General features: G+C 38.9%; 1 protein-coding gene across 1 annotated transcript; it reads left to right on the top strand.

The window, feature by feature from the left end:
- Positions 1-2602: 2602 nt before the first annotated feature.
- On the top strand, positions 2603-14538 carry cysltr3 (cysteinyl leukotriene receptor 3). Its single transcript, XM_020924915.2, has 5 exons — positions 2603-2750; positions 6315-6489; positions 11937-12104; positions 12697-12864; positions 14025-14538. The coding sequence occupies exons 1-5, from the start codon at positions 2744-2746 to the stop codon at positions 14521-14523; spliced, it is 1017 nt and encodes a 338-aa protein (XP_020780574.1). The 5' UTR covers positions 2603-2743; the 3' UTR covers positions 14524-14538.
- Positions 14539-14896: the final 358 nt, after the last annotated feature.

The following is a 14896-nucleotide window of genomic DNA, read 5'->3' as shown; positions in this document are numbered from 1 at the left end:
TGGGCACGTTCACATCTGTCCAAACGAACTGCTCCACAATGTGACAAAACCCAATTGGACCTGACAAGTGTGAATGCTGCCAGGAGCCAAGAAGACCCAAGACCAGACCCCCAGGACCATATCTGGACCTGATCTGACCCAAAGCCACAAGAGGAGAGTAACAGAGACAGACAGAGAGAAAAGTAGCTCCGGGCAGTTTTTCACAAATGCATAATTCAATTTGGGGCTGAAAATTTGTAATTTTGTTTGAAATTAAACAATATTCAGGGAAAACCAGGACTAAACCAGGATTACATCAGGACTAAACCAGGTCTAAAAAGTGAGGACAAAACAAGAACAAAATTAGGATTAAACTATAGGACTAAAACAGGGTCAAACCAAGACTAAACCAGATCTAAACAAATACTGAACCAGGATTGGTCTAGTACTAAACCAGGTCTAAAGGATTGACCTGAAATTCCTGAAATGGGGTTAAAAATGGAACAATAAAAAATAAACCCAGGTCTAAACCAGGACTAAACCAGGACTAAATGAGGTGTAAACCGGTTCTTAGGAGTGGAGTTACTCACAGGTTCTGGTCTATAGTTGTTCAGACTCCAGTGAAACTCATCAAATTTACCTGAGACATAAAAGATTGTGAATTTCAACAATATTTTTTTCTGCTGTTTCATTTAATGTATGAACCAGATGAACTTACAAGATGCTGCTGCAGAAACATGACACTGTTCATGTGAGAAACTGATTTCCTAAAATATAAAAACAATTGAGTAAATAATACATCTTAAAGTGAATATGACAGGTTAGAATAATTTCTATAAAACATATTAGATTTCACAAAAAACATACCTAGATTTGAATAAAGGTGTATTGTGTAACTTTTCTGGTACAGGGTCTGTCAAATGCTTTTTTTCTTGGAGATGTCATTGCTTTGTCGAAAAAGTTTCTATCATCTTACCTTAAGCTATAAAATGAACTGTAATTTACTAAATGTAAAGTAGAGCATATTGTGGAACATTTGAAGCATAACGACATATCCACAGAAACAAGACCCCAACCAAAAAGTTACATTGTGCACCTTTAAAGCTCACAAGAGTACATTTTGTGTAATATAGGACCTTTAATTTTAAAACAATCACATGCAAATGGATCAAAACTAAAGTACTTACCATTCTGTTGTGAAACTGTTTCATGTTTATAGAAATCTTTAAAAATTAAGAGTAAAATGTACTAGAGTTAGACCCCACAGTGCAGAGAGAGACGATGTGGTGAGTTTGTTGTGTGCCATTGCTTTTTGTACGATGACCCCTGACCTTTGTGTGCCTGGGGTCCCTCAGGGGTCAAAGGTCAGGGTCACTAGAGCCTGAAGCTTGACTCCGAGCCTGAGTTTGAGTTTATTCTGTCGGACAAGAGCCACACTGCTGTCGAGATGAAGCACCGAGGCGAGCTGAAATGAAATGTGTTGCAATGTTCAGGAAAAGCTAAACAAGGACTACTAAACCAGGACTAAACCAGGACTACATCAGGACCAAACAAGACCTACTAACCCAGGACTAAACCAGGACAGAACAAGGCTTACTAACCCAGGACTAAACCAGGACCAAATAAGGACTACTAAACCAGAACTAAACCAGGATCAAACAGGGACTACTAAACCAGGACTAAACAGGGACTACATTTATTTTGAAGATGAACATGAAGAAGAACAGTGCACGTCTTAGCCACAAGATAGCGCTATACTCAAAGTCATTTGTTCATTTACCCCTTTGACAACAAGGCAAACGTTAACCAAGATAAATGTTTTTAACTAACTTTTTTAAATGTTTGATTTGACAAGGCTATTTGGACCAGATTTGAGTATATTATAAGACCATGTTTTTCTCCAATTAGAGAAAAAATAAATAAATAAAAATAATAAAATAATGGAAGGTTTGGCACCTGCTTGTCTCCATGGAAACGGTGTTTGGCCTAGAATGTTCCACATATGCCTTACCTTTCTTGTGTTAAATGTGTTTTATTGGTCATTTAGTGGGGTCGCTTTTCCACAGATGTGACTTGTCACCTGCTTCATTTCATGCCCCCAGTATGGTAGATTATTTTAATGCCATATTGTGGAGCACGTAAAGCAATGGAAATAAGTGTGTATCATTCGTTCATTCGTTTTTCATTTCCCTTTACCGTGACTTAAACTGTGATGCCAAACTTTTGCACCACATACGGACTGAGTAGCCTATAAAACCGTTTACTGTCAGCTACTTTATTTAGACCAATTAGTTAAACAAACATTTCCCTAAAATAAACGGACGCTGCAGAGTTATTGGAGTTATCTTTCCACTCTTCCACATAAGTCTCGTTATTACTCCTCCGCGCACCAAACGTTTACGCTCCAACTGCCCTGGCCCCGTGCCCAGACCAGAGCCATAACGGATCTCCTGGCTCTGTCCACCCCGGCTTCCCGCTTCTCCCCCGGGGCTGAAGGAGTGACTCTTCTCGGTGATGATTCCGTGAGGAGGGACAGCCAGCGCGACACGCCTCTGAACTTTCATCCCGCGCTGCGCTCTTGGCTCTGCTTCGTACACGCACACATGACGCCAAACACGTAAAGAGCGTAGAGACACGAATTGGACGCGCACTCGCCGGACTCTTCGTGTCCAAATACAGGGACAGAAGTCACAGCGGCACGCAGTCTGACGCACTCGGGACGGACGGATGGAAAATACGAACGTAACCATGAAGAAGTGACACCATGAACGGTAAGAACATGCACAAATATTAGGATACTTTAAATATTCATTTGTCTGTGTCTGTGATAGCATCCATAAAACAATTTTACAACCTTTCGCAATAAAAGATTTATTTTGCCTATTCAGTTGTTTAAAAAGAAGATGGGCTGTCTTTAAATAGGCCTTAGAAGTATTTATAAGTAGGCCTACTGTAAGAGCAAAGATCAAATTGTACTAGTGATATGAGCGTGGATTGACAAAGTGACAAAAAGAAGAACCTGATTGTTGTTTATTTTTATTACAACTAGTTCCCATTAATAAATAATACAGCGTTAAAACACATTTTATATACACACAATCAAAATGAAACAATAGTAGTAGTAGTAGTAATAGTAGTAGTAGTAGTAGTAGTTAGAGGTGTAACGATATCCAAGTCTGATCGTCACGGTATGAAACTCACAGGCTCAAGATTAGGGATGTAACAATATTCAAATCTCGGTACAATATTTTCACGATATACATCTCACAGTACGATATTTATTGCGATATTTTGTGGAGGCTAACAAAACTGTGACTATGCTACTTTCTCCTCTTAAAATGCCTTGACAAGACTTAATCCAAAGAACTAAGACTTAAAAGTGCTTAGAACTGTTATTTCTTCATGTAGTCTGCACTGAAATGGAGCGAAGGATCATGGTCTATGTAGTTCCCTCTGTCTTTTTTTTAGCTATTGCTGCACCATAACTCTTCATTTAAGCAAAGAGACTTGTAATTTGATATATTGTGATGGTCCACGATATTATTGTGAGAACTTTGACGATACGATATCATGATATTTTGGTTATTGTTACATCTCTAGTTGTAGTAGTAGTAGTAGTGAGGGTGAAGTGTGTATATATGACTTACTTTTTTTAATTTACTTAGTTTTAGTTATGTTGTCTTGACTTTAAAATGTTCTCATCTGTGGTTTTTCGTTATAAAAATACACCGGAAAAGAAAGCCGCTTTATTTTCGTAACCCAAACTTTTCCTCAATGTCGTTCACATGCAAAACAACATCTGATTATTATCTTATTTCTGGACCTTGGAGATTTAAGTGACCTCTAAACCACAAAATCCAACGCAAGTTATCAAAGGGACCATGATCAGAAAGAAATGAGAAGAATTTGCTGGTTACGTGTCACTTTAGCGATCTTAAAACACCAAAAATCTGATTATAATCTGAGTTTGAGTGCACATGCAACCACAGTCAATGTCTTCATCTATTTCTATACCCGAACCATACAAACCAAACATTATATCATATTCTTAAAGCATCATTGTTACACTATTTCCTAAGTAAGTAAGGAACTAAGTAAGGAAGCGCTCCACTGTGTTTTTAAACTTCATCACTAGAATCATTTGGATCATTTCAGCCCTGGTGTTTGCGCTCTACTAAGCAAAACGTAAACGGTAGCTGTTTATTCGAAAACTACAGCTTCATGACATCACAAGGTGGAAGAGAGCATTTTGAGCTTTGGAAATACAGACTAATAATAAAGGATCACTCAAACATGTGTGAATGAAACAAAACACAAATTCAAGAATAGTTTTGATGAGGTAAAAACATTATAAGTAATAGAGGACCTTTAAGCTCTTAAAGCAATTTTTGCACATGAAATCATTTGTACGACAGAATGAAAAATAAATAAAGCATTGTGAATTGAAGTAAGTGGGACAAAAATGTATATTCTTAAGGACCACAGATGTGAGTGTTTTGATTATAAATAGTTCACTTAACCAAAAAATTAAAAATACATTACAAAATACTGTCTGATATTTGCTGTGTGATGCCAGTGAAATGCAGCCAAAGTTGTGAGAAAAGAAAAAAAAAAAGTGATAGACTTATTTAAAGTTGAAGTGTTGTGTTGAAGCCAGGGCAGAAATATCACGTCAAGTGAGTCTGAATAGGGCAGAGGTCTTTTGTGGTCGCCTCTTGAGGGCTTGGATTCTCTGGAACTACTTAGACCAAAAACAGTCCAAGGACAAGAACTGGATAAGAGCCAGTGGTGGAAGAAGTACTCAGTTTTGTTACTTAAGTAAAAGTACAGATACTGGAGCAAAAAATACTCTAATAAAAGTCTCACATTAAAGGTGCACTATGTAACTTTTTGGTTGGGGGTTCGTCACCTGCTTGTTTCTACTGTAGTGATGTAGTGCCTAGCTTAATTTCATTTCTTTCAGCGACTAGGTCAGGAACCGGAAAACACTAGAATCTACAGGATTTGGAGCATTACATACATCACGACCAAATAACAGCGGTTGGTAAAATAAAAAAAGTACCCGCCTGCTGTCAAGTGAACGAATCCTAATGCTGTAAGGTCAGACGGTTTCCACATTGTGAAACTGGCTGATATATCAGGATATTTGAATTATGTTCTGCAGAAACAAATGTATCAACTGTTTTTATTTGTTTATTTTTTGCTCAGCTCTTTTTTAAAAAATGTCATTTTTCAGCAGTTCTCACAATAATAAACACACAATAATACAATAATAAAAAATACTTTAACTTTTCAGTCCAGTTCAAAAATGTAGTGGAAAGCACAGATACCTGCTTTCAAATGTAGTGAAGTAGTGTAGTGAAAATCTTTAACTTAAGTGCAGTACTTTGCTAGTTTTACTTTGCTAGTTTTAAACCAGAACTGATCCAGGTGGATCCTGCACTTATGCTCCTCAAATGTTGGACCCTATCATAATTTATCAGAGATTGGGTCCATAAACTTGTCATATTAAAATCTTATGGCTTAAAGTTTTCTGGCACCACTTTCTAAAGCGATTGTTACAAACTAATAAATTTTTTTGTTTATTTATGCTGACAGAGAAAACACTGAATGCCGTTTTTATTTCATGTAGATAAACCCAGTAATTACAGATCTACTGTATTAGCCACAAACCAGGTCAACAAATCTGCAGTCTGACACTTACACAATAAATCCTGCCACACAATCTGACCTGTCATCCACCTCAGTTTATACGACTGATACTTTGCAGCTGATGTCTACAACATCCCCTGTGGGTTTCATGCTAACTGGAAGCACTGCTCTGTCTGAAGCTCTGTTACTCACATTAGACTTTAATCTTTATTTTAACACAATCTGGCTAGAAGGAGTTGACTTAGTTATAATAAGTGAGATGATTTGTGTGGTTAAACAAATCTCTCACACATAAAATTACAGTCAGTTAGTCACTCTAACCTTTTTGTTGAAAAACTCCTAAACTGGACTATGAACGCGTGTTTAGGTGCTTTTCAGATTCTAGCATTTACCATGAAATGTCCAAAAGGTAAATTCACTCATTTTCAAACTGATATTTAGTTAAACCCTAGAACTATGTAGTTCCCCCTGTCTTTTTTTTTAGCTATTGCTGCACCATAACTTTTAATTTAAGCAAAGAGACTTGTAATTCAATATATTGTGATGGTCCACGATATTATTGTGAGAACTTTGACGATACGATATCACGATATTTCGGTTATTGTTACATCCCTAGTAGCAGATATTTGATACTTTTGACAACTTTCAAATGTATGATCTTGTATCCCGATGTCTCTTTTCAGGGAGTTTGGGTTTGGTTTCGAATGAGTCCTCGGCATCGAACCTTTCCCACTGTTTCCATGGCGATGACTGGTTCAAATATCGGGCCTACACCTTCACCTACGTCCTGCTGTTCCCCGTCGCCTTTCTGTCCAACCTGTGTGCAGTGACAGTCTTTACACTACAGAGGAAACAGAGGTACTAAACCAGGACTAAACCAGGACTAAACCAGGACTAAAGCAGGACTAAAGCAGGACTAAACCAGGACTAAACCAGGACTAAACCAGGACTAAAGCAGGACTAAACCAGGACTAAACCAAGACTAAACCAAGACTAAACCAGGACTAAACCAGGACTAAACAGGACTAAACCAGGACTAAACAGGACTAAAAGGACTAAACCAGGACTAAACCAAGACTAAACCAAGACTAAACCAAGACTAAAACCAGGACTAAAACCAAGACTAAACCAGGACTAAACCAAGACTAAACCAAGACTAAACCAGGACTAAACCAGACTAAACCAAGACTAAACCAGGACTAAAGCAGGACTAAACCAGGACTAAACCAAGACTAAAGCCAGGACTAAACCAGGACTAAACCAAGACTAAACCAAGACTAAACCAGGACTAAACCAGGACTAAAGCAGGACTAAACCAGGACTAAACCAAGACTAAACCAGGACTAAACCAAGACTAAACCAAGACTAAACCAAGACTAAATCAGGACTAAACCAAGACTAAACCAGGACTAAACCAAGACTAAACCAAGACTAAACCAGGACTAAACCAAGACTAAACCAGGACTAAAGCAGGACTAAACCAGGACTAAACCAAGACTAAGCCAGGACTAAACCAGGACTAAACCAAGACTAAACCAAGACTAAACCAGGACTAAACCAGGACTAAACCAAGGACTAAACCAGGACTAAACCAGGACTAAACCAGGACTAAACCAAGACTAAACCAGGACTAAACCAAGACTAAACCAGGACTAAACCAGGACTAAAGCAGGACTAAACCAGGACTAAACCAAGACTAAACAGGACTAAACCAGGACTAAACCAGGACTAAAACCAGGACTAAACCAGGACTAAAGCAGGACTAAACCAGGACTAAACCAGGACTAAACCAAGACTAAACCAGGACTAAACCAGGACTAAACCAAGACTAAACCAGGACTAAACCAAGACTAAACCAGGACTAAAACCAGGACTAAACCAGGACTAAACCTAAAAGGACTAAACCAGGGACTAAACCAAGACTAAACCAGGACTAAACTAAAAACAGGACTAAACCAAGACTAAACCAAGACTAAACCAGGACTAAACCAGGACTAAACCAGGACTAAACCAGGACTAAACCAGGACTAAACAGACTAAACCAGGACTAAACCAGGACTAAACCAGGACTAAACCAGGACTAAACCAGGACTAAACCTAAACCAGGACTAAACCAGGACTAAACCAGGACTAAACCAGGACTAAACCAAGACTAAACCAAGACTAAACCAGGACTAAACCAGGACTAAACCAGGACTAAAGCAGGACTAAACCAGGACTAAACCAAGACTAAACCAAGACTAAACCAGGACTAAAGCAGGGATAAACCAGGACTAAACCTTAGACCTGGTTTAGTTCGTGTTTTTCCCAGGTCCCAGTTCTTGTTTAGACCAGGTCTAAAATACAACTGCATCAAGGCTATAAAAGATCTACAGTAAATCTGTGCTGAAAAACCTGGATTAAATATTGACTGAACTGGGACCAAACAAGAACTAAACCAGGTCTACATTAAACCTAGTTATAGTTTTCTGTATAGTTCTGGTTTAGACCTGGTTTAGTCCTGGGTTAGTCCTGGTTTAATCCTGGTTTTTATTCCTGGTTTAAAGCTGGTTTAGTCCTGACCTCATAATTGTGTTGTAATAGCCCTACAGTATATCTATTTTATAATCTCACAGTCTTTGGACTTTGGAAGTTGCAGCTTTACATTTGAATAGATAAACAAAACATAAACAAATACATTGCTAATTTGTATTTGGGACAGTTTGAATTTGCTTATGGGCTGATAACGCAAAAGTCTCATTGAAACCAGTTTAGCAGGAAATACAAAAGAGGAAAAATACAAAGTTACGGAAAAGGATAGATTTTTCTGATCACTGCAGAAGACTGGATTTTCAACATTTTAGAAGATCACAGATAAAGAATGACACAAAAGAAGATCTATCTATATTTAGTCATTTCATTCATTTGCTTCTTATGAGTTCCAGCTCTAAGATATGCAAATGAAAGTGCGTAAGTATTTATTTATTATAATTTTACATTAGTTAAGGACATTGTGTGAAGAAATGGGGAGTGTGATGACACCCAGAGTGTTCAGCTCCAGTCAAACGAAGCTCACAAGGTTAGCAGTCATAGGGGTGAATTTGGAGCAAATTTTTAATGGACAAAATTGCAAAAAAAAAAACAGTAGGATCATGTAGAGCCGGTTAATATGTGCATTTTAAAACCAAAATCACAAGGCTCGTTGCAGCAGTTACAGAGAGAAGGGTGACGATGTTTCAACGTAAAGGCAATTGGCACCAGAGTTGATGAAACCAGAAGTGCCCCATTATTAAAGATAATTTGTTTCATCAGATTTTGAATTTTAAATCCTGTTGAAATTCTCACTTTGAAATTTTTTACTCTGAAAAAACTTGTTTGAATTATTTTTATTATGAATTTTAGTTGTGTACATTTTCAAAGTGTAAATTTTCAAATGTATAAAATTCAATCTAAAAAAAAATCACCTTTTATATATTCTGCACAAATATTTTCAAATCCTCAAATGCAATTGTCAAAATTCAGAGTGTAAAATTCTGAGCAGTCAAAATTAGCCTCATCGTAACTTCATCTTTTGATTTCTTAAGTGTAAACCCCGCCCACAGATGAGAACAGCCAATAGGAAGCAGCCTCTGTCCTCCTCACTCATATGATTGATTGCTTATGCCTTGGCATCTTGGATTTTTGCTGTGTAATTTTTCGACTGTTGAATTTGAGGGTTTGAAAATATCTGTGATTTTTTTTTTTTTCTTTTAATTAAAAGTAAACTTCAAATTTCAGCCACTAAAATTCAGAATAAAAATAATTCAAACATCTTTTTTCAGAGGTAAAAAAAATTCAAAGTGAAAAATTTTGTGGTATTTGAAATTCAAAATCTGATGGAACAAATTATCTTCCATACCCCATGCTCACTTCCTCCAAATAAGAAGTGAGCACGAGGGCACTTCTGATGAGCTACGTTCATTTATGTATACTAGTACAGTCTATGATTAAGTGACAGTTTGTGAAGAAAAGTTGAAAAAAAGATACAAAATGTAGGAAGTAGGAGTGACTTCTTCAACAAACGCATCTACTTACTGTATCTTACGTCATCAACATGGAAAATTCAACAATTCCATCAATTTATGCAAAAGGAAGGGATTTATCAGATAGATTAAACAATGATTTTACAAAACAGACGTGTTGTCATCTAGTAAGTAAGTAAGTAAGTAAGTCTTTATTTATATAGCGCTTTCACAGACATTTTCTGTCCCCAAAGACGCTTTACACAGCATTATTCAGCACTATTCATTCAGCATTCATTCATACAGCATTATTCATTCACTCTAACCCTGATGATGGTAAGCTACTATTGTAGCCACAGCTGCCCTGGGGCTCACTGACAGAGGCGCGGCTGCCATGCCACTCGGCGCCATCGGTCCCTCCGACCACCACCAGCACTCACACACACACACACCACTTTCATACTAGGCAATGTGGGTGAAGTGTCTTGCCTAAGGACACAATGATTGAATTGATTGTATTTAACTGACCATGACTATCAACTGTTTATGGAGACCTATGTAGCATGTTTTGGGTTGATGGGGGAAACCGGAGCACCCGGAGGAAACCCATCCAGACACGGGGAGAAACATGCAAACTCCACACAGAAAGGCCTGGGCGACCCGGGGATCGAACCCAGAACCTTCTTGCTGTGAGGCATGAGTGCTAGCCACTCAGCCACCGTGCCGCCACAGCCACCGTGCCGTCATCTGTTTTTATACATTTAAGCATACTGAGTCATTTAGACAAGTTTTGGCCCTTGTTTACCTCAGGGTTGCTAGGTAACAGTGCAGGAATCACTTCTGTGTTAGTTCTGCCAGGAAGTAAAATGATAAACTTCAACAATAAAAAAAAATAAATATTGAATAGGTAAGATTTTTTGAAAGTCATGTTAACTATATTTTAGTGAAATGAGTTAGTGAGTCTAACCTGTCACATGCAGGGTTATATCAGGTTTGAACTCAAAGGTGGACGTATAACTTTTCTATGAGAGTCTGCTTCTTGTCTCTATGGAGATGTTATTGTATTTCTTGAAGATTTCCACAGTATAGCATTAAACTTAAACTTTTAATTTTATGTTGCGTTCATTCATTTATGCGTGTAAGGTTACCTCTCCATAGATCTAGCTTGGAGTCATGTTAGTTGCTTGTCTCCATGGGGACAGACAAATAAAATGCTTTATTATGGAACAATTCAGGCATGGAGACAAGCATCGACACATCCTACACCAGAAAAGTTACATACCGTAGCTTTTACCTTTGAATAATCTAATAAGGACTAAAAACTGATTAGAACAGGACTAAAGTGGGACTATACCAGAACTAAACCAGGTCTGAAGCAGGTCCAGGACTATACCAGAAGCAGGTTTATAAGGTTTTGATGTGAGTCATGTAAACAGGAAACCATCTGTCCTCTCCAGAATACAGCAATTAGTTTATCTTTACCTTCCCCGAGGATATAACTGACGCCCAGCCCTGTGTGTCAGTCAGATGCCCTCCCATTTATTTCCCTGAAGAGATTCATTGAAAGGGTGAAATCTAATCTATCACTAATGTAGAACTAAATCAAGACTAAACCAGGAAGAGGTCGAAACTCGGATTAACACAGGTCTATACTGGGACTAAACCAGATCTAAATCAGGAAAAAACTGGAAAAAAAGAACTAAAACAGAATTAAATAAGCACAATTACTAACCTTGTATTAAACCTTGTATTTAATTAGGTCTAAATCAGGTCTAAAGGTACATTGTGTAACTTTTGGATTTTTTTTTTTCTCTTTTTTGAGGAATAAAACCATCTGTAATTGAATAAATGTGAGGTCAAAATGTTTAATGTCATACTGTGGAACATTCCAGGCCGAGCAATGACATATCTATAGAAACAAGCAGGTGATGGGCCCCAGCCAAAAAGTTATATAGTACATCTATAAACTTGAATTAGGACTAACAGAACAAACCAAGGACTAAACCAGCCTTAACCAGGTCTAAACCAGATCTAAAGATGAGGAAAAAATTGAACTAAACTAGAATTAAACAAGCAGTATAATCAATTACTAACTCTGTATTAAACCAGGACTAACCTAAGAACAGGTCTAAACCAGGACTAAACCAGGTCTAAACCAGGACTAAACCAGGACTAAACCAGGTCTAAACCAGGACTAAACCAGGTCTAAACCAGGTCTAAACCAGGTCTAAACCAGGACTAAACCAGGTCTAAACCAGGACTAAACTAGGTCTAAACCAGGACTAAACCAAGACTAAACCAGGTCTAAAGGTGGTCTCTTTCCAGGCCCACTTCGTCGGCCGTGGTGATGGTGAACTTGGCGCTCTCAGATCTGGGCTTCTCCATGACTCTGCCTCTCAGACTGGTCTACTACTTCAGGCAGGGCATCTGGGACTTCCCTGACTGGCTCTGCCGCCTCTGTGTCTACGGCTTCTACCTCAACCTCTACACCAGGTAAACCGGGACTAAAGAGGTACAACAGGACTAAACCAGGTAAATCAGGACTAAACCAGGACTAAAATGAGGAGTAAACCAGGAGTAAACCAACTCTAAAACCAGGATTAAACCAGAACTAAACTAGGATTAATGCAAAACTAATCCAGGACTGAAGCAGGTCTAAACCAAAACTAAAACCAGGACTAAACCAGGACTGAACCAGAACTGAACCAGGACTAAATCAGAACTAAACCAAAACTAATGCAAGATTAAACCAGAACTAATCCAGGACTAAAACCAGGATTAAACCAGGACTAATGCAGGATTAGACCAGAACTAAACCAGGATCAATGCAGGACTAAAGCAGGTCTAAACCAGAACTGATGCAAGATTAAACCAGTACTAAACCAGGACTTAAACCAGGAGTAAACCAGATCTAAAACCATGATTAAACCAGGACTAATGCAGGATTAAACCAGAATTTAATCAGGACTAATCCGGGACTAAAGCAGGTCCATATCAAAACTAAAATCAGGACTAAACCAGAACTAACGCAAGATTAAACCAGCACTAAACCAGGACTAATGCAAGACTTGTTTTGCCCTGACAGCATCCTGTTCCTCACTCTACTGAGCATACTCCGATGGCTCGCTGTGGCACAACCATTACGTCATAGCACTCTGGCCACACCCACTCGCATCCTGTTAGTCTGTCTGGGCATCTGGGTGTTTGTGGGCTTGGGTTCCTCCTTCTTCTTGACTCAGGGCGTGGTACACAGGTGAGTACCCACTTCACCCAACCTGCTCTAGCCTAGTACTGATATAGTCCTGGTTGTTTATGTGTTTATCTTCTTTAGTGAGTTTTAAACATCCTATATTACACAAAATTGACTCTTGTGAGCTTTACACCATGTTATAATGTTGTTACTGCATCAAAAACATTGTGTGGATTGTGTTTTGTTTCATTCACATTTTTTTTTATTGATTTTTAGAAACCATTTTAAAACATACAAAAACTCATATAGACAAAAACAATATAACAAATGTCTGGAGTTACAGGTTCTAATTTTTTATTTGATAATGACACTTTAATGTACTATGTTGTTTTACTGGTGTCATTTATGATTCATTCACACATGTTTGAGTAAACCTTTATTATTAGTCTGTCTACATTTCCAAAGCTCAAAATACTGTGTTCCACCTTGTGATGTCATGAAGCAGTAGTGTTCAAGCAGATACATTTTACATTTAGTTCAGTAGAGTTTGACAATTCCAGGGCTGAAATTATCCAAATGATTTTAGTGAAGGTGTATGGAGTTTAAAAACACTGTGGCGCACTTCCAGATTTGGTTTAGTCCTAGTTCAGACCTGCTTAAGGTCTGGTTTAGTCCTGAGCATGAGTTCTCCCATAGCCTAAACTGGTTTAGTTACTTTATGAATCTACTTAATCTATTTAAAGATTTATAGATTTCCTATTTTTGTACTTCTACTTTGAGATATTGACAATTCCATGGTTGAAATTATCCAAATGATTCTAGCGAAGGAGTATGGATTTTAAAGGCACTGTGGCGCACTTCCTGTATTACCATATGACATCACAAGCTGGAACAGAGTGTTTTCTGTTTGAGAGAATAACTCAGTCTATAAATATACAGGGTTTGTGTGTTAAACATGAATGAAACAAAGAGAGGCAGCACTGCTCACAGTAAAATGTTTTTCTTGGTATTTCTCAGCTATAAAACACCTGTAACTGAATAAATATAAGGTGGACCTGTTAATTGTCATACTGTGGAAGACCCCCAATCATAAAGTTACATAGTGCACATTTAAAAGAGAATTAATGTCACAAGAAGGTATAAAGTCTTTAAACACATCTCCTTATTATGAGAGATACTGAGTGATATTGAGTATATTTTTGCCATTGTCTTTCTCGTTGTAGAGGAGGTATCCCACGTTGCTTTGAGCCTCACAAACCCTCGTCGTGGGAGCTCGTCTTGATCCTGAATTATGTGGCTCTGGTCTTTGGGTTCCTCCTCCCGTTTGTGGTCATCATCTGCAGCTACAGCTTCATAGTGCACCGCCTCACCACTCGCCCTGCCTCCTTCTCCGAGCACCACAAGCCTCGCCCCTCTACGCCATGTGGGGGTATGAGCAGCAGGCGTAGGTCACTGTCTCTTGTCTCCGTGGTAATCGTCACCTTCCTGCTCTGTTTCCTGCCGTACCACGTGATCCGCTCCCTGCACCTCCACGCCGTGTGCGGGGGTTGGGGCTGTACGGCCGTGGTCACTCTTCAGAGGCTGGTGGTGGTTACGCTTTGTCTGGCAGCGTCCAACAGCGCCCTCAACCCTCTGCTCTACTACTACGCCACCCAGAGCTTCAGGGACCAACTGACCAGAGCTGGGTCCAGGATCAGCAGCAGAACTCGCTCACAGCACTGAGGGGAGGGGCTGGGGGAAACCTGGGTTAGACCACCTGCAGCCCTGGGTTAGATCTGGGTTAGGCCTGCACTGAAGTACTTCTATCTGACCTGGTTTAGTCTTGGTTTAGACCTGGTTTAAACCTGGTTTAGACCTGGGTTAGTCCTACTTTAGACCTGGTTTAGATCTTGTTTAGTCGTAAATACACATAGCTGTTTCACTGGATGACCTGCTTTAGTCCTGGTTTAGTCCTGGTTTAGTCCTGGTTAAGACCTGGTTTAGTCCTGGTTTATTCCTGGTTTAGTCCTGGTTAAGACCTGGTTTAGTCCTGGTTTATTCCTGGTTTAGTCCTGGTTAAGACCTGGTTTAGTCCTGGTTTAGTCCTGGTTTAGAC

The sequence above is a fragment of the Boleophthalmus pectinirostris genome, unplaced genomic scaffold (assembly GCF_026225935.1).
Source record: "Boleophthalmus pectinirostris isolate CB_2022bp ecotype Guang Dong unplaced genomic scaffold, ASM2622593v1 HiC_scaffold_20, whole genome shotgun sequence".
Taxonomy (NCBI): domain Eukaryota; kingdom Metazoa; phylum Chordata; class Actinopteri; order Gobiiformes; family Gobiidae; genus Boleophthalmus; species Boleophthalmus pectinirostris.
Note: the sequence above shows the minus strand (reverse complement) of the source record. Positions and strands in the feature narration are given on the sequence as shown.

Coding starts and splice junctions, on each gene's coding strand:
- cysltr3 (XM_020924915.2), top strand. Junction 12,105..12,696: donor TACCTCAACCTCTACACCAG/GTAAACCGGGAC, acceptor TTGCCCTGACAG/CATCCTGTTCCTCACTCTAC. Junction 12,865..14,024: donor ACTCAGGGCGTGGTACACAG/GTGAGTACCCAC, acceptor TTCTCGTTGTAG/AGGAGGTATCCCACGTTGCT.